The 25442-nt window shown below is 39.7% G+C and overlaps 1 protein-coding gene across 2 annotated transcripts in view; it reads right to left on the bottom strand.

The window, feature by feature from the left end:
* FMO2 (flavin containing dimethylaniline monoxygenase 2) overlaps nt 1–24042 on the bottom strand; it is a 33897-nt gene extending 9855 nt beyond the window's left edge. The window contains exons 1-5 of one of the 2 annotated variants that reach the window (XM_008263973.4): nt 23940–24042; nt 23461–23627; nt 11847–12035; nt 5482–5644; nt 3703–3845 (exon numbers count right to left, since the gene is read on the bottom strand). In XM_008263973.4, coding sequence (XP_008262195.3) covers nt 3703–3845; nt 5482–5644; nt 11847–12035; nt 23461–23627; nt 23940–24024 — 747 coding nt within the window. In that variant the 5' untranslated portion in view covers nt 24025–24042. Of the gene's footprint in view, nt 1–3702; nt 3846–5481; nt 5645–11846; nt 12036–23460; nt 23632–23939 lie in introns of both variants that reach the window. The other variant, NM_001082284.1, reaches the window with a different exon arrangement.
* Between the last annotated feature and the right edge of the window lie 1400 nt (nt 24043–25442).

Below are 25442 nucleotides of genomic sequence, written 5' to 3'. Positions count from 1 at the left end.
CGGCTGGATATACCATTCTTTACCTTGTCAACTAACTTTTGCCATTTGGGAAACATGAAGTTTCTTTTCAAGCAAATATTTTACTTTATTCATTATTACTCCCCCTTCATCCAAGTGTGTTTGAATAGCCTTCTCAAATTTTTATATAGCATCCTATGAATTCTATTGTTTGAGGCTGCATTTAATCAACACATAAGATTAATTTACAAGGAAACTGATTTAAGAACTTAAGATCATGGACTCTGGACCCAGACATCCTGGGTTTAAATCCCAGTCTCATACTTACCTCAGTGTTGCCTTTGATGACTTATTTCAACCACTTTGTGCCTCAATATCTCTCTCCATGAAATGGGCCTACAGCAGTATCTACCTCATAGCATTTTTGTATAGATTAAGTAATTAGTATAGATTTTTGTACAGATTAAGTAATTTTATATAGATTAAATAATGATATTTGTAAAGTCCTTAAAACAAATGGAAGACACTGCTAGCTGTTATTATTTTGTAAATCTAGGCTGTGGGAGGAAGGGGGAGAATTACATATAATGCCTCATGTCTGGAGCAAGCCACAGTTAGGGTACAGATTTGGGGGAGGGACCTTAATCTTCAGCCTGCCAACTGGCATCGACATAACAGAGGCACTTGCTTATTCTCTGTGCAGTGACCTGCTTCCATCCTGATTTCTCCAGTTGCTCCTAGGAAGATTGACCAGTACTTTGAGTACGTATTTGATACTGATCTTAAATATTCCCCTTGATGTCTCTTTCCTTGACTGACTGTTCCCCTTTTTTCCATCAGATCAGTCCATGTTTCAAAATGCAAGCTGAGCCGATGTTATTTACTCTCTTTCCGTGGTGGTTCTCCCTGCAGCCAGGGACTCCAGCCTGTATAATTCTGCTAGTGGCGAGAGTGTGAAAGGCCTGAGGTGCATGCTTCAAGCCAAAGGCCAGAGATGTGGTGTTTGGTGGGAAGTGTGTGGATCACCTGGCACCAGAACTTAGTGTCATAATATCTTGAATGATGCTTTTGGGCTGTGATAAAGGATGCCATAGCTTTATGAAAGTGAACTTCCTTTAATACAGCAGAGAGCAGTCAAGATCTGGGTGAATTTGGGTTTTGAAGATGTTCTAGTTTCATCCTTTATGTGCCTTGCTACTGTAATGTCTCTGGTAAGTCTTCCTCTTTTTTTTTTTAAGATTTATTTATTTATTTATTTATCTGAAAGTTGGAATTACAGACAGAGAGAGAGAGACAGACAGGAGATCTTCTATCTGCTGGTTCACTCCCCAAATGGCCACCACTGCCAGGGCTGAGCCAGGCCAAAGCCAGGAGCCAGGAGCTTCATGTGGGTCTCCCTCATGGGTGCAGGGGCCCAACAACTTGGGACATGTTTTACTGCTTTACCAGGTGTATTAGTTGGGAGCTGGGTTGGAAGTGGAGCAGCTAGGACTTGAACTGGAACTTATATGAGTTGCTTGCACTGCACATAGCAGCTTCACCTGCCACAGTGCCAGCCCCCTGTGGTAAGTCTTCTTACAGAGGATTTGAGACTAAGGTAGTCTATGTAAGGTTTCATTGCAATTATAGATAATTATACTTTTATTACAATATTAGATATATTATAACATATAATTATACTGTAATTTCTCTTATGAATCTAAGAAGTACTGAAGACACACTTCATACAAAAGATTGTTTAAGGAGCTGTAAGGCACACAAAGTTGACCAGGCAGTTTCTTGACATTGAGGAATTTTTTTGCATGATCAGACCCACTTAAAGTGGCTCTTGCAACCCAAGATTTGATAGCTTTGGAACATCTGTCCTAAGTGCAAACCATGGATCTGACAGCATCTAAGGGTCTAGGATGACTCTTCTCTTAGTTCAGCTTTTTTTTTTTTTTTTTTTTTTTTTTTTTTTTTTTTTTTTTTTGAGAGGCAGAGTGGACAGTGAGAGAGAAAGACAGAGAGAAAGGTCTTCCTTTGCTGTTGGTTCACCCTCCAATGGCCGCTGCGGCCGGCGCACCGCGCCTATCCAAAGGCAGGAGCCAGGTGCTTCTCCTGGTCTCCCATGGAGTGCAGGGCTCAAGTACTTGGGCCATCCTCCACTGCACTCCCTGGCCACAGCAGAGAGCTGGCCTGGAAGGGGGGCAACCGGGACAGAATCCGGCACCTGTACCGGGACTAGAACCTGGTGTGCCGGCGCTGCAAGGCAGAGGATTAGCCTAGTGAGTCGCGGCGCCGGCCTCTCTTAGTTCAGCTTTTATCTCCTGCCCCATCACGTTACCTTTCCCAGGCTTTGCTGGTATTCCCAGTGTGAAGGAGATGAGAGCTGGTGGCTCTCAATCCTCCCACTCTGCCCTGAGCTTCTGAGGTTACTGCATCATCACTCATTCTTCACATGGAAGTTGGTCTTAAAGCTTTGCAGAGTGAAAAGTAGCTCCCTTCAGAAAAAATATGAAAACTTCTAAAGTCTAATAAATCTCTTTTTGGTGTTAGTGACCTTCTCTGTCCCCAGGCTGGTACCAACTGATATTGACTGGTAGATGGGTCTGACAGATTCCAGTGCAACCCCTTTGTTAACCTGCTTGGGGGCATATTTGTTTACCATGTTTGCAGCTGGGCATCTCAAGTCCTGAAAGTGTAAGACTGAGGGCAAGAAAGTTTTGCTGATTCTGGACATGGCCATATGAGTCTGTGTAGCCAGAGGCACCAGAATGAAGAGGCTAGTGTGAGGATGATAGGGCTCCTGGTTGAGGTGTTATTGAGAGAGAATCCTTTGGGAGAGAACCCAACACTGTCTTGGCCTAATGTATATCCTTCCAGAAGGGAGTTATTTTCTGTCATTCCCAACTATCTCTATCAGCATTATCTATGTTTTAAAATGTTTTTTGATTATTAGTTTACATTTATTTGAAAGGCAGTCACTCAGTCACACAGAGAGATGGAGGAAGGGAGAGAGAGAGACGGAAATAGATATTGGGATTTCTGATCTGCTGGGTCATTTCCTAAGTGCCCACAACAGTGAGGGCTGGACAAGGTCAAAGCTGGGAGCTGGGAACTCAACCCAGGTCTCTCATATGAGTGGCTGAGACCTAAGTACTTGAGCCATCACCTGCTGCCTACTAGGGTGTTGATTAGCAGGAAGCTAGAGTCAGGAGTGAAACCAACGCTTGAACCCAGGCACTGTGATATGGGATGTGGGTGTATCTGAAAAGGTGCAAAGACAACAGTCCTTGGACAGTTTCATGAAACACCTAAATAGCTATGGTTTTGGTTGGAAGTCTTATTATTGATTTAATCTTTATTTTGTGCATACTATGGACATTGTATTATCTATAATTCACATATATTCAAATATACTCTAAAGTTTTAAAAAGAACCTCCCAAATATGAACAGGTCAACATCTTGTTAAGTCCCCTGGGTAGAAATAGTCCCTTGGACTGAAAAACATCTGAGACTGCCCATTTAAAAAACTGTCCAGAGAACAGAAATGACTCACTCTAGGGCACATGGCACGTTGCAGGTGGAGCTGGGAGGTGGACTCTGGCTTCTTGCCTTCCAGATTTTTCTATGATACCACATGGGACAACCAACTAACAGATTAATGAGTAAAGGAGCCTTGGTTACACAGCTGGGGTTCTGTGCTGTGCCCTTTACATTTCCTCTCCCTCATAGTCCTGGGTAAGCAGAAAGCACCACACCTGAGCAGCCTTCTTACTCAGCTCAACGGCAATGTCTGAGGCCGAGTTTCCTATTCCAATCACCAAGATGCGTTTCCCTTCAAGTCCAGCTGGATGTTTGTATTGGCGACTATGGAAATATTGGCCTTTAAACTTCTCGATACCTTCGGGGGAAGCAGAGAGAAGGCAGTGAACTTCTGAGTAAACAATTATGTCAAGTTAATTGCAACAAAACTTGCACTGTCAGCTGTTCTTTTCTGAGGTCAAACACTTGATTTACTTCTTTCCTTCCACAGGAGTTGCAAAAGCAAGGCCAATCAGCAAAATCAAAGAATAAGGCACATTTAGAAACATTAGCACCAAGTGTAAAGTACAGAACCAGAGGATCTGACTTCAGAGGCTGCAGCCTGTGTATTTATCATGGATAGAGTAGACTCAGGACTATGTGCTAGCCTCTTGAATGTTTGCTGTTGATTTTTAAAATGAATTTATTAACACAGTAGATTCTCAGAGTCCTAGCAAATGCATAATTACTACAACACAATTCTTATAAATGCTATCATTAATATATTAATATTAAGAGAACAGATTCAATATAGCTCATAGACACTTCTAAGAATATAATGATACTTCTCATTTTTTCGTTTTGAGATAATATTTTAATTTACATTATGTTCAAAGGCTTAATGCTTCACTAAATACATAGCAGATAGTTTAAAAATATTTCTTAAACACGTTAAAAAGTTCTAATATTGTAATCCTGTACTAATTGGAAATCATATTGTTTGCTAGCAAAAACAAACAAAAATGAAAATAAACTATAATCCAAGCATATAGAAATTATGTTTCCATAAATCAGTAACCTCCTGGTGGTTAATTGCAGAACAGCCTACTAATTACTACTTACTTCCCAGAAACACCTACTTTATTAAAGTCTGCCTTCAATGGTAGTTACTTGAAAGAACCTTTAGATCATTTGTTCTCAAAACGTGGTCCCTCATCCAGTAACATCAGCATCACCTGGGAAGCTGTAATAAATGCGAATCCTCAGTCTCACACCAGACTCACTGAATCAGAAATGGGGAGCAGGAGGCAGCAATTCTTCTTTGGAAAATCATCCAGATGGTTCTGCTTGGGAAGCATTGCTTTGAATCAGGAGGGCTCAGTTCTGCCTATTAAAATCACCTGAGCAAGCCTCAATTGACCCAGCCCTTCCCCACAGCATTTTAATCTTTGCAGATGGGCCCCAGGCACCATGATTTAGAAGATCCACAGGTGATTGTAATGAACAGCCTAGCTGGTGAGCCACTGTATTAGATGTTTCCTGAGGGCCACAGGAAGGAAGCGTGCTCTTTGAGGGAAAGCCTGGGGGCATTGGGACAGATGGCTCCGCCCTCATCACAGTTCGGTGGAAGTTTTTATTTCCAAGAATCCATCCTATTTCTATGGACATGGCTCCAGGCACAGGACAAAGTCACAGGTGTCTGGCTGGATAGAAAAAGGCCCAGGTAAGCATACGGCTAAAAGCCCTCTCCAGAGAGAACCTATTAAGGTAAGAATGTTATTAAGTTCTGGGGAACACTAAGTGACTTTGGTGGAAGTAAGCTGAGCTTTCTGTGTAGCGAAGACCTAAACAGGTCACAAGAAACCAACATGGCGCTTTGTGTCTTCCATCTTTTCAGCTCTTTCCCAGTCTCAGCATTAGGCTCCATCAGAGTAGTGAGTCCTGCCTGTCAATACAGTTGGATAGAAATTACCTAAGATCTGTCCCAGAGAGCTGGGGCTCTCCTCAGGCCTCACCTGGAAATGACTTCAGTGGGATGTTAGGCAGGATATGGTGGCCACTGCAGACCATGACTGCGTCAAAGACAGCACTCTGCTGCTTGCTGTTGCTCTGAGTAACAACCTCCCACTGGCCGGAAGATGCGAAATCTGGGCGTTTTTTCACACTAATGACAGTGGTCTTGAATAAACACAAAGAAGTCATCATTGAGAGTTACTCTGGGATTGCGTGGGCTGTGTCCAGGGCTCTGTCCAGTGGTGGGTAGAATGTAATCTGTGACTCCATTTGAGATCATTTCAGGCCATGTAAACAAAAACTGCTAAGTGTGCCCTTATTTGCAGTTGCCTAAGGACATGATGTTTTGGGCTAAATGTCTATTTAGCAGTGGAAAATCTTGTATCAAGGATATCAAATACTGAATAAAGACTTTGAAAGAGAAAAGAAATTAGTTGCAAAATCTGCCCAAGGGCACAAAACACACACTAACCCCTTAAATGATAAAGCAGCATTTGTCAAGTCTATGTGTCCACTTTTGTGTGGACTTTATTAAGAGAAGGTGTTTCATGTGAAGCACTTGTCAGAGTGCCTGGCATATTGTTAGACCTCCAGTGAATTTTATTTTATTACGGAGAGACATAACAGGGCTCCCATTCACTGGTTTATTCTCCAAATGTTTGTGTTGCCCAGAGCTGGGAGCCAGGATCTGGGAGCCCAAAACTTAATCCAGGTCTCCAACCTGGGTGGTGGGTACCTGAGCCATCTCCTGCTGCATCCAAATCTGCAATGGCAGAAAGCTGGAAATAGGAGTTAAGATCTGGAAATCAAACGAAAGCACTCTGATATAGGACAAGGGCTTCTAAATTTCTAAGTCAAATTATTTTTAAAGCAATGCAGTTAATTATCTAATTTGAATCACATACATGACTGATTCATTGATTCATTTTTTTTTTTTTTGACAGGCAGAGTTAGCCAGTGAGAGAGAGACAGACAGAGAGAAAGGTCTTCCTTTTCCATTGGTTCACCCCGCAAGTGGCTGCTACAGCTGGCACTGTACCAATCTGAAGCCAGGAGCCAGGTGCTTCCTCCTGGTCTCCCATGCGGGTGCAGGGCCCAAGGACCTGGGCCATCCTCCACCCCCATCCCCACCCCCGGGCCACAGCAGAGAGCTGGACTGGAAGAGGAAGAACCAGGACAGAATGCAGCGCCCCAACTGAGACTAGAACCTGGGGTGCCGGCGCTGCAGGCAGAGGATTAGCCTAGTGAGCCACAGTGCTGGCCCGATTCATTTTTTTTTTTTTTTAAATAACTCACTGTCTGGAGGTCTGAGTCTCCTATAACTAGTTTTGCAAATTTTCAGATATTTTAAAATATCTGGGCAATTTCTGAGAGTAGAGATTTTCCACTTGTAAGAAGTATACTAACTGAGGAGCTGCAAATCTGTGCTTCTCAAAGTATGCTCAGAGGACAAACACCTTTAGCATCACCCAAGAGCTTTTTAAAATCACAGTATCAATGACTGCAAATGGACTAAATTCTCCAGTTAAAAGATACAGAATTGCTGAATGGATTAAAAAACAAGACTTATCTATTTGTTGCCTACAAGAAACATACGTCATCAACAAAGATATATGCAGACTGAAAGTGAAAAGATGGAAAACAAGATTCCATGCTAACAAAAAGCAAAAAAGAGCAGGGATAGCCTTCTTAACATCAGAGAAAAATAGACCTTAATTAAAAGAGATGAAGGGAACTATGTAATGGTTAAGGGATCAACTCAACAGGAAGATGGGTCTATAATAAAGGTATATGCACCCAGTGCCAGGGCACCTGAATATTTAAAAGAAATGTTAATGGTTCTAAAGGGAGATATAGACTCCAATACAATAGTAATGGGGTACTTCAACAACCAACTTTCAGCAATGATAGATCAACTAGACAGAAAATCAGCAAAAAATAACAGAGCTAATTGACACCATGGACCAAATGGACATACCTGATCTATATAGAACTTTTCATCCCACACTTGCTTCTGAATACACATTTTTTTTCCTCAGTGCATGGAATTTTCTCTAGGATAGACCTATGCTAGGACATAAAGCAAGTCTCAGCAAATTAAAAAAAAACATCAAAATTATGCCATGCGTCTTTTCTGATTGCAATAGAATGAAGCTGAAAACTAACAACTCAAGAATCTCTAGAGCATATGAAAACTCATGGAGACTGAACAACATGCTCCTGAATGAACATTGGGACATAGAAGAAATCAAAAGAGAAATAAAAAAATTTCTGGAAATGAATGAACATATCAAAACTTATGGGATACAGCAAAAGCAATAAGAGGAAAGTTTATAGCAATTGGTGCTTACATCAAGAAATTGGAAAGGCATCAAATAAACAAGCTATGAATGCATCTCAAGAACATAGAAGAAGAACAAACCAAACCCAAAATTAGTAGGAGAAAAGAAATAACTAAAATTAGAGAAGAAATGCATAAATTTGAAACCCAATATAAAGGATAAATGAAATGAACAGCTGGTTTTTTGAAAAAAATAAACAAAATTGATAAACCATTGGCCCAACTAACCCAAAAAAGAGGGAGAAGACCCAAATGAATAAAATCAGAGGTGAAAAAGAAATGTAACAACAGATACCACAGAAATAAAAGAGTCATCAGGAATTACTACAAAGGGTTGTAAGCCAACAAATCAGAAACCTAGATGAAATGGGTAGATTCCTGGACACAAACCACCTACCAAAAATGAGCCACGAACACATAGAAAACCTGAACACACCAATAACATAGACAGAGATTGTCATGGGGTCTTTATTGCTGATTCAAAGAAAAGCCCAGGACAACTTGGCTTTACTGCTGATTTCTACCAGACATTTAATGAAGAACTAACTCCAATTCTTAAGCTATTCAAAACAATTCAAAAGGAGGGAACCCTACCAAACTCCTTCTATGAGGCCAGCGTCACCTTAATTCCTAAACCAGAAAAGAGATACAGCAGAGAAAGAGAACTAGAGACCTATTTCCCTAATGAACATAGACACATAAACACTCAACAAAATGCTAACTAATTGAATCAACAACACATTATTCACCCGGACCAAGTGGGATTTATCTCTGATATGCAGAGATGGTTCAATATTCACAAATCAATCAATGTGATACAAATTAACAAACTGAAAAATAAAAACCATATGATCATTTCAGTAGATGCAGAGAAAGCATTTTATAAAATACAACATCCTTTTATGATGAAACTCTTAAGCAAATTGGGTTAGAAGGAATATTCCTTAACACAATCAAGGCAATTTTTGACAAACTTGAAATTGGCCATTCTCACAAAGACAAATATGTTTTCCTTGATCTGTGATAACTAATACAGTAACTAAAATGTAATGTATAAGGCTGCAATTGACATTTTGATTTTCAATGATGATTTACAGCTCTTGTCTCTACTGGCGAGGAACAATATTGTTTCTTTTCCCTCATATTGTTTGTTGATTTCTTGACTTACTGTATGGTTAAGTATAAAGTAAACTGAAAATAGATCTTTGTAAAAATTAAGAGTAGGATAGGAGAGAGAGGAGGAAAAAGGGTGGGAGCCTGGGCAGGAGGGAGGGTATGGTAGGAAGAATCACTGTGTTCCTAAATCTGCATATATGAAAGGCATTAAATTTGTAGACTTTAAATAAAATTTAAAAAATAACAGAAATCAGACTTCAACCTATACCTACAGAGTCAGAATCCACAGTTTAACAAGATCTCCCGGTGATTCACATGCCCATCAAAGTTTGAGAAGCACTTATGCACTTATGCAGATTTCATTAGATAAGCAACAGGACCTTTTACAGTTTGTCTACTAGGCTTGATCCCTGATATGTAAGATTTATATAAACTCAAAAGCCAATAAACAGGAACGAATCTTCCCAACCCCTCTCCACCCTCCAGAAAACCATAGTAGCAATAATATAATAAACAAGACAAATAACTTTTCTGCAATTTTAAAATGGTCTTTAAAGGAATTCATAGCCTAAATTACATAAGAAAACAATATATCTGCTAAGTAAATGGACAACTAAATGGACAAAGACTTACAAAAGCTCCTGGTCTAAAGAATTTGTTGATCACTGGACAGATGTCCCAGGAACTGGGAGAAAATTACGTTGAATAAAACCAATGTAATTAATAGTATTTATATAGAGTTCCATCAAAATCAACTATGCATAAATTAATATATTATAGGCCCAGTAGATATAAAACTAGAATTGCTAACAAAATGAGGTGTGTTTTTCAAAAAGCTTCAGGGCAGGTATTTGGTGCAGCTGTTCAGATCCCACTTGGAATTTCCCTATCGCATATTAGAGTGCTTTGGTTTGAGCCCTGGCCCTGCTTCTGATCAAGCTTTCTGGTAATGCACCCCCAGAGAGGTAGCAGATGATGACTCAATTAGATAGGTCATTGCCAAACGCTTGGGAAACCATGAGTTCTAGGTTCCTATGTTTGGCCAGACCAACCCTGTCCGTTGTGGGCATTTAGAGAATGAACCAGTCAATGGAAGTGCTCTCTCTCTCTCCCTCTCTCTCTCCCCAACTCCTTTCCATTTCTTTCTTTTTTTTTTTCAATTTATTTTTTTGACAGGCAGAGTGGACAGTGAGAGAGAGAGAGAGAGAGAAAGGTCTTCCTTTTTCCATTGGTTCACCCTCCAATGGCCGCTACGGCTGGCGCACTGCGGCCAGCGCACCCCGCTGATCGGTAGCCAGGAGCCAGGTGCTTCTCCTGGTCTCCGATGTGGGTGCAGGGCCCAAGGACTAGGAGCCAGGTGCTTCTCCTGGTCTCCCATGCAGGTGCAGGACCCAAGCACTTGGGCCATCCTCCACTGCACTCCTGGGCCATAGCAGAGAGCTGGCCTGGAAGAGGGGCAACCGGGACAGAATCCGGCACCCCGACTGGGACTAGAACCCGGTGTGCCAGCGTCGCAAGGCGGAGGATTAGCCTAGTGAGCCGCAGCGCCGGCCCTTTCCATTTCTTAAAAAATATTCAACAATATGTCTAACAATTTATTAAGAAATGTAATTTACAATTTATTTTTAAGGACAATTACTAGTTCTCAAGTTATTGATAAAATCAGTTAATTTAATAAGATATTTTTTTTTTTTTTTAACAAAATTTAATTTCATTTGAAAGGCAAAGATAGAGGGGTTGCTGCTGTGGTGTAGCTGGCAAAGCTGCTTCCTGCAGTGCTGGCATCCATGTGGGTGCCGGTTCAAGTCCCACCTGCTCCACTTATGATTCAGCTCTCTACTATGGCTTGGGAAAGCAGAAGATGGCCCAAGTCCTTGGGCCCCTGTACCTGCGTGGGAAGACCCAGAGGAAGCTCTTGGCTCCTGGCTTCTGATTGGCACAGCTCTGGTTGTTGTGGCCAATTGGAGAGTGAACCAGTGGATGGAAGACCTCTCTCTCTCTCTCTGCCTCTCTTCTCTCTCTGTGTAACTTTAACTTTCAAATAAGTAAATAAATCTTAAAAAAAAAAGAAAGAAAGAGACAGAAGTAGACAGATCTTAAATCCATTGGTTCACTCCCCAGATACTCGCAACAAGGAGGGCTGAGCCAGGCTGAATCCAGGAGTTTGGAACTCATTCCAAGACTCCCAGGTAGTTGGTGGGGTCTCAAGTACCCATGTACTTAAGCCATCATCTGTTGCTTTATGCATTCACAAGAAGCTGGAATTGGGAGCAGAGATAGGTCTTGAACCAAGGAACTCCAATATGCAATGCTGGCATCTTAAGCATCATCCTCACTTTTGCACCAAACACCCATCCCTAAGAATATCATATTTTTTGTGTGTGTGTGCTGGTACTTATTTTTGAAGAAAAGGAAAAGATAATTCAAAATAATCTGACCATCTGTATGTTTCTGGAGTTTGCATTCAGAGTTTGCATAAACAAAAGTAGTTCACTGAGATAATGGAGAATAATGAATTTATTTATTAATTACTTTGGCTGATGTTAGTATTTTCATGAAAAATCCTGTTTCTATAGAGATGTTCAGAAAATAAAATAGAAGATTGATTTTCTTCATGTGTCCTTTCATGGTAAATGAGGTTAGAACTATTTCAATGTAACAGATACTTGTTTACATAGTTTTACCATCAATATCATTTTCAAACTTTTAACAGATGATTTTCCTCTATTGCCAATTGTACATAGTAAAAGGTAATGACACCACTGTTTAGGTTATACGTAATGCTCTTGCCCTTCAACAAAGATTTGGAGTGGGATACTTTATCCAAAACTGCTTTCATCATCACATAACTTCTATATTTAAATGTGTGCTGAATTAATAGAGAAATCCATTTTCCCCAAATTACAATACCTGGAACTGAATATATTTGAGAAGGTCAAATTTCTTGGCAAAAATTCTGAAGTATTCCAGAAGTTTAGAATTGTGTAGGAAGTTTGGAAAATCTTCAGGCATAGGAAAGTCACTGAAACAGGACATTTCTTTGCTGGTGTTGGTGATAACAGATTGATAGATACTTGCTCGGCCATCTTCCACATTTTCCTAAAGGGTCAAATAAAAAAATTAGCAATAACTTTGGAATTTACAAAGTTCCTACTCTTAAAAGAAAGGAGAGAAAAATCCTCTTCTTCCTCCATCTAATCCCAGAGTGATGCAATCCTTTTTCACTGTTGTAGCTTGACTAAGGTGTTTGGGTGATGAGGGGCAATATGTGAGTGCCACCATTCTGAGTGATGGGACTGTTGGTTGCCTACCAGTGTTGCTCACTGAGGATGCTAGTGACATTGGTGGGGGAGGGGATGGGGACAATTCTTTTGGCAAACTGCAGGATATTTAGTATGCCAGGTCTATATTTACTTAATGAAAGCCTTTGTGACAATCAGTCCTCCTCCTTTTTCTCTCTCTACTTCTTTAGGACTGATAAGAATTTCATTTAAAATGAATACTTTTAGGAGCAGGGAGGTCTTCTTTGTTTCTTTGTTTCTTTCTTTCTTTTTTTTTGAAGAGGCAATGGGTATACCTCTTTTTTTATTTTTATTTTTATTTATTTGATAGAGTTAGTGAGAGAGAGAGACAGAGAGAAAGGTCTTCTTTCTGTTGGGTAACCCCCCAAATGGCCGTTACTGCCGGAGCTACGCTGATCCCAAGCCAGGAGCCGGGAGCTTTCTCCTGGTGTCCCACGTGGGAGCAGGGGCCCAAGCATTTGGGCCATCCTCCACTGCCCTCCCAGGCCACAGCAGAGAGCTGGACTGGAAGAGGTGCAACCAGGACTAGAACCTGGCACCCATATGGGATGCCGGCACCGCAGGCGGAGGATTGGCCAAGTGAGCCATGGCACTGGCCCCAGGGAGGTCTCATATTTCAATTTGAATCTGTCTGCCTTTATGATTTTTACAAATTAGCTTTCTTCAAATGATAAAAGAGAACATCACTGAAAACAATTAAGTCTTAAGCTTGATTTCTTTTTCTTTCTGTTTTTAACAATATAATTAGTACTTTTTACTTAATGGGCATAAATGCCATCAAACACACAATTATTGTGAAAACATACAATCTTTCATCACACATGAATTGTCTTTATAAAGCTGAGTAACATTGTAACAGAAAATCATTTAAGTCAATATTGTATAGTGAAAATCATTTTTATCCTCTAAATGAGCAGCTGCATTGCCCAATTGTGAGAAAAATTGGCTCAGAACTTTCTGACCATTTAATATACTAGAAACAGCTTGTTTTCTTTCTGCTTAGGAGAGAATATAGTTCACTAATTAGCCACAAATAAACAACTACATCCAGGCTCTTAGTTTTATCTATTGTGCACAACTCTTGCAGGGATTAAAATTTTCAAGGACATACAGATTCCACTGTCTTTTCAAAATAAGTGCTCATGTTACAGTCATTGTCATTATTATTTTTTAGAAAGATTTTATTTAATAAATATGTTTCATAGGTCCAGCTTTTGGATTATAATGGTTCTTCCTTTCATACCTGCCCTCCTACCCCCACTCCTGTCTTACCTCCTACGCCCTTTCCCATCCCATTCTTCATTAAGATTCATTTTTAATTATCTTTATATACAGAAGATCAACTCTATACTAAGTAAAGATTTCAACAGTTTGCACCCACACAGACACACAAAATATAAATTGCTGTTTGAAGACAAGTTTTACTGTTAATTCTCATAGTACAACATATTAAGGACAGAGATCCTACCTGGGGAGTAAGTGCACAATGACTCCTGTTGTTGATTTAACAACTGACACTCTTATTTATGATGTCAGTAATCATCCAATGCTCTTGTCATGATCTGCCAAGGCTATGGAAGCCTTTTGAGTCCATAAACTCCATCAGTATTTTGACAAGGCCATAATCAAAGTGGAAGTTCTCTCCTCCCTTTAGAGAAAGGTACCTCCTTCTTTGATGGCCCCTTCTTTCCACCAAGATCTCACTCACAGAGACCTTTCATGTAGGTCATTTTTTGCCACAGTGTCATGGCTTTTTATGCCTGAAATGTTAAGCTTGATTTCGAATATTGGTGAGTGCACTTTGTAAAATCTGAAGCTGCAATGCTATTGTTAAGCTGATAATTTCTTCTACAAGTAGTTCTTTGCATTCTGTCCTTTATGTTAAATCATAAAACGGATCAAATGTGATTCAGCATCGCTGGGATCAATGTATTAACAAGGAGACTTTAGGAAAATTTGAATAATTATGCCCAAGAACTCCTCCATAGGTGCTTCTGAATAGGCAGAGACTAGGCATAATCTAGGTGATTAGTAGTTGCTACTGGGGCTCAGTGTTTCAATGTAAAGATGCAGAAAGCTTGTAGGAATCAATTGGAACAAATTACTTTGTTTTCCTTACATATTACCATAGTCTCTTCCACAGAGTAGCAAAATAAATAAATTAAATAAATATTCACCTCTAATCCAGTCACCAAAATAAATCAGTTGTGCATGTTTTCTTCTAATCATTGTTCATAGAAAATAATTTCTTTCCTGCCAAATCTTTAGGTCAAGCCTCTATATTTTCGGTAACACTGAAAAAGGGTGTCAGAGTAGCAGGAGTCAGACATGAGTTTGAAGTCTTGTGTTTCTGATTGTGTGTGTCTAGATCAATCAGAAACCTTGCGTGTCAGTCCCCTTATCTCTAAGATACGGAGACACTGAGTGCTTAGTAACTGTTTCTTGTTATTGAGGAAAATATTGATTTCAGCAAAGAGCACCTTGTCCACCACAGAATGAAAAGGCGCCCCAGAGAGCTGTTTAGAATAATACCAAAGTATCTGGTACGGGACATTTACCCTCCTACAGGGGTTTTCTGTACAAGAAGCTGTCCTTGATTTCAAAGAGCTAATGTGAACTTACGGTGATGTTATCTCTGTTATTTAAGAAACTTCCATATATATATGTGTGTGTGTGTGTGTGTATATATATATATATATATATATGTCTATATACATATACATACAGGAGCTCACTGTGTCCTAACTTCAGATGTTATCTGTGCCAATATTAAGATACCAGAGCTAAAATCATCTTTGCTCTCAGATCATTATCACTTAAGAGGAATATGTAGAATTCTTGTTAAAAATTCTCCCTTTGCTTTCCTTTCTCTTCATTCATTTATTCATTGACTTATTCATCATTCACTCTCTTATTCATTCTTACCTACCATAGGACTTACTCCAGAAGTAGTGTGTTTAACTTTCTTGCTTCAGAATCAAGACTCAGGAGATAACTTTTCTCAGTTCAAGTGGCTTATCAGATTAGGATATGCTCAATTTCTTGGTGATAAGAGGTTAGTGTGGTATTGTTAATTTTATGTACTAACATCCAAAAGGAGTTTGTACTATAATATGTGGAGGTTTGTCTCATATGTAGGAATACAATGGTCATGACTCTGGATGAATAAATCCTTGTATTTTTACTTTCAACTACTAACTTCAAATTGCATAACACTAAAGTCAAGCTGATGTGTAACTTATTTCTGGATGTTTCAGCATGATTGAACACAATGTCCTTGGCAAGAGTGAATGTCTGAATTTTTCTATCCAAACAAGTTCTCCAGAAATTATTCATGAAGCAAAGAAATCTAATTTTCCTAAGATCAGATAACTTTGTGAGAAATACAGGGTCTGTCTAGGTTAATATTGTAATTCTACTGCCCTTAATGGCTTTATGATGGAAAAGTTGCATAAGTCAGTTTCCTCACTTCCCTGTGTAAAAAGGAGCTCCTTAATAACTCCAACATCAAATAGCTATTACAAGGCTTTAATGAGATTAGATAAAGTACTTAACACAATAAGCTAGCTCAAAATACGTGCTTAGTGAATGTTTGCTTCTTTTCCTGTTACTAAAGGCCACTAGGGCTAAAATTACTAAACCAGACATAATTTGGAATCAGTTAAACTAAGATTGCTATATGGTAGCCAAAATCTTAGTTATTTTTCAAGACTCAATAAACTGGCTTTAACATGTGACAAGTTTTTCTTCCAGGTCAGCTTAGTAGGATTTTGAGAAATGAGAAGAATGGATTCTAATATCTGAGCCCCTAAAGTAATTTTGAAGCAGGGCAACAATCCTCTTTGGGATATTTACTTGTGTAGTAAAGAAGTAAGGACATATTTTTTTTTTTCTGTTGATCAAGTGATAACCACGATTGTTGGGTTTACGGAAAGACAGTAGACAGAAGTTAAAAGAAAACTTTGTCTATCTAAGCTTCTTCCCACATTTACTTAACTAAAGTTGGTGTCTGTGTTTAGACACAACTGGACAAAATTGGCTTAGTTTTCCCATGGCTATTAAGGGAATTAATATTGACTTTATGTATTTAGCACTTGATATATGTAAATCTATATCAAATGCCTGATAAGTATTGATTTTATATACAATACTTGATATGGATATATAAATGTATATTAAGTGTTTACCCTGTCCTGGCCCTGAACTTAGAGTTAGGGATAAGATACAAACAATAAAAACATAGTTTCTATCTTCATGTAGCTTATTGATATATCAAATTAAAATGCATTTGAGCTTTGTGGTCAGGGAAAGAGAAGACAGAAAAAGAAACAGGGGCCAGTGTAGTGGTATAGCAGGTAAAGCTGCCACCTGTGATGCCAGCATCCCATTTGGGCTCCAGAACAGGTCTGGTTCTTCCATTTCTGATCCAGCTCCCTGCTAATAGCCTGAGAAGTCAGTGAGAGATGATCTAAGTACTTGGGTCCCCTGCCACCCAAGTAGGAGACCTGGAAGAAGCTCCTGGCTGCAGGCTTTAGCCTGGCTCAGTGCTAGACATTTCAGTCACTTGAGGGGTGGGAATAAAAGAGTAGATGGAAGATCTCCTCTCTCTCTCTCTCACTCTCTCTCTCTCTCTCTCTCTCTCTCTGTGTGTGTGTGTGTGTGTGTGTGTCTTCCTCTCTCTCTGGAACTCTGACTTTCAAATAAATAAATAAATCTTGAAGAAGGCAGGGGCGGGGGACTCTGCTGTCAACTATGCTAAGGCCAGGGAGAAGCAGTTTTAAAACAGAAACATTTCACTCACATATTTAAAACAGATGCAACACCTAAAAATGCTATTGAAGAACCCATACATATAGTCTTATTTTCTGATGGATACAATTTGTTACAATTTACTAATGTAAATGGACATATGACAGAAGGTTTTCTTAATTTAGAATTTTCAGAATATCAGACAAACCAAGTTAGTTCAGACAGCATGGATTGTGAATTTATGACCTTTTGATCATGGGCCAGACAAGTTTATCTTTGACTTTCTGTACTTGATATTACCCAAAAGGCTGAGAAGCAATTGAGTTTCTGAAAGTAAAAATGTTATAAAAATTAAATTAAGCTTAAGGAAGTTTAGCAGGGTAATATTTAATCTACTTTGAGGAAAGAAGCAAAACAAAAATATATTCTTGTTACAAATGTGAATTAGAAAAACCTATAATTTATCCTTTTTCTTTATGAAGCTTCAGTTATTTTCATAGCTAGTTACTCTAAGCAGCTGGAAGTTATACAAATTGCATTTCTTTAGAAATAGTCTATCTTTTCATCTTTTTAGAGAGAGACCTTACCTCTGTCTGCTCTATTACTTGAAATGAATTTAACTGAAGCTCTTTGCTTCCCTATCCTACAATTATAGGCACAGTTGTGGTTGCTAATGTCAATCAGTGGACTAGTTACATTAGAAGAGTCCAGGGGAGCTTTGAAACCTATGACATTTGATTTGCTCTGAGTAGGGCCAGCATGCCTGTACTGTAGAAGTGCTCCCCAGCTGATTCTGAGTCACAGTGAACTTTGGGAACCACAATCCTCACTACAGTATCACTGCACTCTGCGGTCTTTCTATTAGCCGGGTATCTCCCGAGATAACTGACCTTTATCCCTTATTTAATGCCCTGGTTCAGGCATTGCGCAGTTTGTTCACTTTCTTTGGGATAAAAAGTATACTCATTGGCACAGGACACAATTGCCTGATCACTGGACACTGACTCTCCTCTCTACCTCATTTATCCCTCACCTACCTGCATCCTTCATTCTAGCTATTGCACGGGACTTTCTATTCTCTAAGTGCATCGGTTTCCTTGAGCTTCTGTACCTTTGAACATGCCATTAGCTCTGGCTCAAACATTGTTTTTTCCACTTACACATGCGTGATCCTCACTTATTGTCAAGACAAACCATAGCATCACACCTACAGGAAGCTCGCCCTGTTCTCTGCTGAGTAAAGTCTGGACTACAATAACACTTACTGTTTCAGCCCTTACAAAATTGGACCCTGATAGGGATTTTCCTTTATATTATCTCCAGTGAGCTATGAGCCCTTTGGAAGAAAAGACTGTGCATTTTTAGCACGTGGTATCTGTACAGAGCATAGTAGGTACTCAGCTACTGTATTTATTGAAAGAACAAAAGAACAAGTAATGTTAACCAGATGTATTTTTCCATCACTACAAATAAGGCTTAATGAATCTAACATGGGCATTCAGTATGATGATGAAATAAACAAATGGCCTTGCTGATAGCATGTTATAAAATTTGTTTTGTTTTATATATGAAAACATTCTGCTGAGAGTATACTGTAAATTTTGTTCTGTTCTTTGCATGCAAGCATCTTAAAATATTATGGAAAATCCACAGTGGTGTATGTTAGACTGTTGGCAAAGAGACCCAAAGGACTTTGACCCTTTACATTTCCTTATCTGGAGAGTTACAGTGTCTAACATGTTAAATATGGTTCCATTAAATGGGAAGCAGGGTGCAAAAACCTGTTATAGTGGATCATGCTGTGATAGTTTCTTTGGATAAATGTATCCAAGAGGACTCTGCAGGGGAAACAAGGATAAGGCAGTTATCTTTTCTGGAAAGGAAATGACTCTTTGTTCCAAGCTAGTTCTGTATAATGTTATACTCCAAGTGAACAGGATGTACTGTTAGTAAGCACATGCCAACTAAAACAGTGAGAAACAGAAAAAATAGATAGAGTCCATGGTCAGGTCAGTGTGGAGATGGCACCTTATGGGAAGTCCTATTTAACATCCCAGGTAGCTGTCTCACATTTTTTATTCTCCTATGGTCTACATTTTTATCAATTACTTTCATGGAGACAACTACCAATGATAAGATTTGTGTGTACCTAAAGCAGAGAGACATGGCAAAGATGACAGGTGATTGAAAGTTTCAGAAAATTTTTCTTGACCAAGGATCAAACCAACTAAATACTATTTTTTTGACAGATAGAGTTAGACAGAGAGAGACAGAAAGGTCTTCCCTCCGTTGGTTCACCCCCCAAATGGCTGCTACGGCTGGCGCGCTGCGCCGATCCAAAGCCAGGAGCCAGGTGCTTCCTCCCAGTTTCTCATGCGGGTGCAGGGGCCCAAGCACCTGGGCCATCCTCCACTGCCTTCCTGGGCCACAGCAAAGAGCTGGACTGGAAGAGGAGCAACCGGGACTAGAACTTGGCACCCATACGGGATGCCGGCGCTGCAGGCAGAGGATTAACCAAGTGAGCCACGGTGCCGGCCCCCTAATACTATTTAATATCTATGTACATAAATGAGTTCTTCAAAATAGGGTTAAAATTAGTTTCACTAAGATAGTATAATAGAGATTTTCAGCATCAGGGGCTCAAATTGAAAAGGCCTCAGGATTTTAGTTAATCCCAAACTCATCAGGAATGAAAAGTGTAATGTGAGAGGAAGCATAATGGTGAACCAGGTGTACTTAATCTCAATTTTGGGGCTGGCTCTGCGATGTATCACTTATCTTACTAGCAGCTTGTCCTTGTCCTTATCTCTTTTAAGTTGACATTCCTAACAGATGTGTCAGATTAATGTGTGTGAAAATGGGATAATACATACTAAAATAATTGTACAAATGCTAGCTTCTATATTGTTAACACTCAATAAGTGAATTCAACATAAATTGTTTCAGGAGTGGTATAGTATCCATGCCAAGTGCAGTGAAAGTCAGTGAGCAACTATCAGCCCACTTGATTGTAAGTCTGTTGAGGGCAGGTTGATTCATTCTAGATTGTCTAGTGCAGTGTCTGATACCTCCTTGGTTCTGAAAAATGTATCTTAAGAAAAGCAAGTTGTTTGGAATTGGATCTTAAGATTCAATCTAGAGGGGCTGGCGCTATGGCGCAGTGGGTCAACGCCCTGGGCTGAAGTGCCGGCATCCCATATGGGCACCAGTTCTAGTCCTGACTGCTCCTCTTCTGATCCAGCTCTCTGCTGTGGCCTGAAATAGCAGTGGAAGATGGCCCAAGTCCTTGGGCCCCTGCACCCACGTGGGAGACCCAGAAGAAGGTCCTGGTCCTAGGTTTGGATTGGCACAGCTCCAGCTGTTGCGGCCACCTGGGGAGTGAACCAGCGAATGGAAGACCTCTGTCTCTGTCTCAACCTCTCTCTGTAACTCTGTCTTTCAAATAAATAAAATGAATCTTTAAAAAAAGATTCAATCTAGAGGAAGAAGAGCAAGATGAAGCGCTAGCTACAAACTGGTACACGAAGATTAATGAAAACAAGTTGGAATATATTCCTAGAAAATATTATATACATGCAAGTGCACATCCCACTAACCCATGCATGCACCTCCAAGAAACCCAGAAATGCAATGTGAATTGGTAACTTGCATGTAAACACAGGGTACATGGAACAATAAAGAATACAGAGAAGATTAATGGCTGAAGGAAAATCATGTTTTTCTCAGTATGATAAAGGGATGAAGTGTGAGGCTTCAGGAATCATCCAGACCTTCATTCCGCTTTTCTCTATTACTTACATTCCTCCAGGCAAGTCATTTGCCCCAGACTTCAGTCTCCTGTTCGTGTGTTAATGAGAATGGTTCTAAGACCTCCTTTCTGTGGATATTGTGAAGAAAAATGAAGCGTGCCCAGTACTTCCCATTGCAGAGAAAAACAGGAATCAAACAAAACAAAACAAAACAAAAACACTGAAATAATAGAATTATCCACCTTTCCCATATCCCGAAAATGTCACTAGAGGGTGCTGGAGAACCTTTGGGTAGAGTTCAGCACTGTCTGGAATGAGCATGGGACTAGGATTTTTAATTTGTTTTTTATTTGACACCACTAAATGTATTACGTGATCTCAGAAAGATGGGAAATTAAAGAATAATTAATTTAAAAACTTGATTCTGGATAGCAGAGTTGTTGAGGTGCATCTTCCTGGGGATAGGTGAGGGGGGTCCCAGCACACTGTTCAGTGCCTCCTCTTGATAGTCCAGTCTGTCATTCAACAAGACCTCCAGGTGGCCCCAGCCACAGCCTGTGGAACATTGCTGTTTATTGCATGTTTTACTCTGTAGGGAGATTCTTTTTTTTCTTGGGATGGAGAAAATTGCTTATATTTCTTTATTGGTTAGTTTTAATACAATGTTTTTACAGGTTCCAGAGAGCTGTTTACATAACTCATTAATATTCAATAAAGCAAATTCAGATTTTATTCTGACTTTTGTAAATCAGGAAGGCATCTCTAATTCTGAAATTTTAGACATTGAGAAAAGGAGAGCAGGAGAAATATTTTTGGACAGGAAGTGCTTTCCTGGAATTCATGAAATCTTACTGACAGACTACTCCTTTTTTGCTAGCAAATTAGTAACAATCAAACAGGGGGCATTTGGTTCCTAGTCATTAAATCCTTAATCAAGTAATGAAATAAAATGGTAAATTTATTATTAAACACAAATTTGTTGTAATTTCTACATTTCTTCCTTGGAGGGAAAATTCTACTCAGGAATAAAGAAACCCCAAGCAGAATCTGCATTTGAACCAAGGGTATACAGAAATAATCTATCTTTGGTTAAAAGAAGAATGACCACCAGATTGTATTACCCTTTCAGGCAAACATATAATGACACTAATGGCCAGTTGTTGGTATGAAATGAATATGATTCAAGCTGTTTTTCCAGTTTTCCTTTGTATAAAGCTTCTTGCCTTACATGAGGATCAACTTCCCCATCATCAACTCTGAGTGTGTTTGGATAGTTGAAGGAATAGATTTTTTTAATTTGATATTAGTGCAATGTCTGCCAAACCTGTATTATCATGGGATTCTTCTGAGACTTATATTAAAAACCATCCGAAGACTTTAAGTCTGGGCTGGTGCCCAGGATTCAGAATGTTAAAAATAAAACAAAAAAACCCTCCCAGGTGTGTCCTATGATCACAGGCATTTGAGAAACCTAATATTAAAAAAAAAAACAACCTTTACACATATGGTTTAGTTGGAGCCGGTACAGCACATAGGCTGGACACCTTTGCCACCACCCTAGCCCGTCCTGAGAGCCTTTGGGGGGTCTTTGCTGATATAAATAAGGGTCTGCTTTCATTGCACTCAGCTCTTTCCTCCTTTCTGGAAGGTTCTCACATGTTTCAGTATCTCACTTAGATATGTCTGACAGAATCCTAAAGTCATTGCCCTTGAGTTCTGAGCTTAAACTTTCCTTTAACCTTTTTGGCAAGAATGTAAATTAGGGCATTGTTAAAAATTGGGGCTTAGTTGCTTGGGAGTCACTGGCCTGAGATTGAATGTGAGTTCCTCGGCTGCATGGACTTGGCTAACTCCTTTATCCTCCCTCATTTCTGCTTGCTCATCCATCAATTATGTACTTATTATTAATAGGTGATGTTTATTAAACTCTATTATAAATCAAACTTTTCAGTTCTTCACATGAGTTATTTCTCTTATTCTTTGAACAGTACTGTGAGATAAATACAATTTCCTGCTAATATCCTCATGTATTACTGAGTAAATTGAGACACAGAAACATAAAGAGTTTGCCTAAGATCTCACCAGTAAGATGTGGTAATTAATGCCTATTAAAAAATCATTGGAAGAAATGATTATAAATCATTTCTGGTTGCTTGTACATCTTTCTAATTTTTATCCAAATTCTGAAGAACAGCTAGAATTATTCATATTTGATTTGGCTAATTGAATTAATTGGATTATTAGGATACGCATAATGTATAGTCTTACAAAAGTGATCCTGAACTATCATCAGTGAATCTTAGAAAACAAACATGTTTTGTCAATGAAAACAAGCAGTAGATTTAAAGGGCACATTATCTGAAGAAGCATTTGACTCAGTGACTGAAATGGAAATGGTGTCTACAAAAGCATCCCTGTTTCTTCTATTAAAACATTTTAATATTAGTATATTTTCTAATTAGTGTATTATAGAGTGACAACAATATGGCTGCATGACAATTACTGGACACAAAGAGAGACCTTTTACATGCCTGAGTGGCCACCTGGATTGGGATAATGTTGGCCTGGGAGGAGCTAACGCCCTATGACTTTAGCTTCCAGAGGGCTACATAAATCAACTTGACCAAAGTGGTTTAAGAAATCCCTCAATAAGGCCCATCAGCAGCTGGACTTACCCTGAAATAGCAGCATAACTTATTCAAAAGACAAGAAAATCTCACTTACTTTGAACCTCCACAGCCCTCCAATATCTTCGGTCCTCTCAAAGCAAGTGGGCTCAAGTCCCTCATCCACACAGCACTTCAGAGAGATCAGGCCACTGACCCCCGCTCCAATCACTGCCACCTTCTTTGCCATCGTCTCTTGCCAAGGGTTTGACCAATCGATACTTCCTAACTGGGATAAAGGCAAGAGAATCCTCAGGTCGTGGTCAGGTAATGGGCGGCAATTTAATCAGCAGCAGTCATTGAATAAAACACCTCCTTAGTCACATCCCAGTCTCCTCCTCCGCGTAAGAGAAGCTGAACTGCCTGAAGGACTTTGCTGCAAACCTGTTTACAAAGCCATGTCTGTGTTTCACATTTAAAAGCAACTCATTTAATAAAGCCTGACTACTCTAACACAGCACTAAGGAAGGGAGCCAACTCTAGGGTGGCGTTCTTCAGGTTTTTCTTTTCCATCTTTGCCCCCAGCTATCATCTTACCTCTCCTGTTGGCTTTCAGCACTGTCCCTTCCGCAGGGTAGTGTTCTCGGTTGGTTGGTTGTGTGCTAGGAGGCAGCAGAAGCATTTGTAAGAGCTGGAGGAAGCTTCGAGAAGTGGGAGGAGCTTTTCACCCCTCCCTCATCCTTCTGCCAGCTGAGACACCAAGGACTTTGTTAGAATCTGGAAACTAAGCACGGGGCTCAGGTTTTGAGTTGAGGAGTGATGAAGGAATGTCTACCATAATGTTATATATATGTACATAGCCTACAGATGGTTCAAAAATCCTTCTTATAGTGGATGCAATAAATGCTCCTTAGTAAATTAATAAATATGGATAAGTATAGAGAAGTTGAAATACCCCTAATCTTACTCTCCAGAGATAATAAAAAAGACAATTAACATTTTGGATGTCTTTCCACCTGCTTATATACACATACAGATAGACAAACAAAAATGAAATCACTCTGATTTCCAACTTGCTTTTTCACTTTCCAGTGTATTAAGAACTTTGTATCTATAGAAGCATTTTTTTAAAAATTTTTTTTGACAGGCAGAGTGGACAGTGAGAGAGAGAGAGACAGGGAGAAAGGTCTTACTTTGCCGTTGGTTCACCCTCCAATGGCTACTGCGGCCAGTGCACCGCGCTGATCTGAAGCTAGGAACCAGGTACTTCTCCTGGTCTCCCATGTGGGTGCAGGGCCCAAGGACTTGGGCCATCCTCCACTGCATTCCCGGGCCACAGCAGAGAGCTGGACAGCAAGAGGGGCAACCAGGACAGAATCCGGCGCCCCAACCAGGACTAGAACCCGGTGTGCCGGCGCCACAGGTGGAGGATTAGCCTAGTGAGCCATGGCGCCAGCCTATAGCAGCATTTTTAATGGTTATGTGAATTCCATTGACTTACTGGTTTACTCATCCATTTAACAAGTAGTAATTTCTGTGTACTAGGAATTATTTCTGGCATATCGTTGTGCCTAGCTGAACAAGACTGACTGAATCCCTTACCTTGTGGGATTCACATCTTCTTCTGGATTGACTTTCCTAGATATGGGGACTTCTGGGTCCTCATATACTGTTGTCACCTGTTCACAGATACTTACCTTACCCATAATTAAGTATTATGCTGGTTCTTCTGCCTTAGATGAACCTAGTGGGACTTCTGTGAGATTCCTATCCATTGCCCAGTTTTTGTCTTAATAGAGAACTGATTAAGTTGCATTTTCTTACAGTCTGACTTATTAGTATTAATGTTTATAAACAACTAAATCATGAGACTATAAAACCCTAGTGCACTATGAATATAGCCTAAGTTATGATGGTAAAGGACTTTCTATCCCAACACAACTAGGCCAGTCTAGAAGGACCCTAAAAATGTTTTACATAAATTCATTCAACAAATAGGCATTAAATACTTCCTAAGTGCCAGACACTCTCTAAGTGCTCCACATATAACAATGAACAAAAGAGACAAAACCTCCTGCTTTGTGGACCTTGCTTTCTAGT

This window comes from Oryctolagus cuniculus, chromosome 7, assembly GCF_964237555.1.
Source record: "Oryctolagus cuniculus chromosome 7, mOryCun1.1, whole genome shotgun sequence".
Taxonomy (NCBI): Eukaryota; Metazoa; Chordata; class Mammalia; order Lagomorpha; family Leporidae; genus Oryctolagus; species Oryctolagus cuniculus.
The sequence above is the reverse complement of the archived record's forward strand: the minus strand, read 5'-3'. Positions and strand labels throughout refer to the sequence as shown.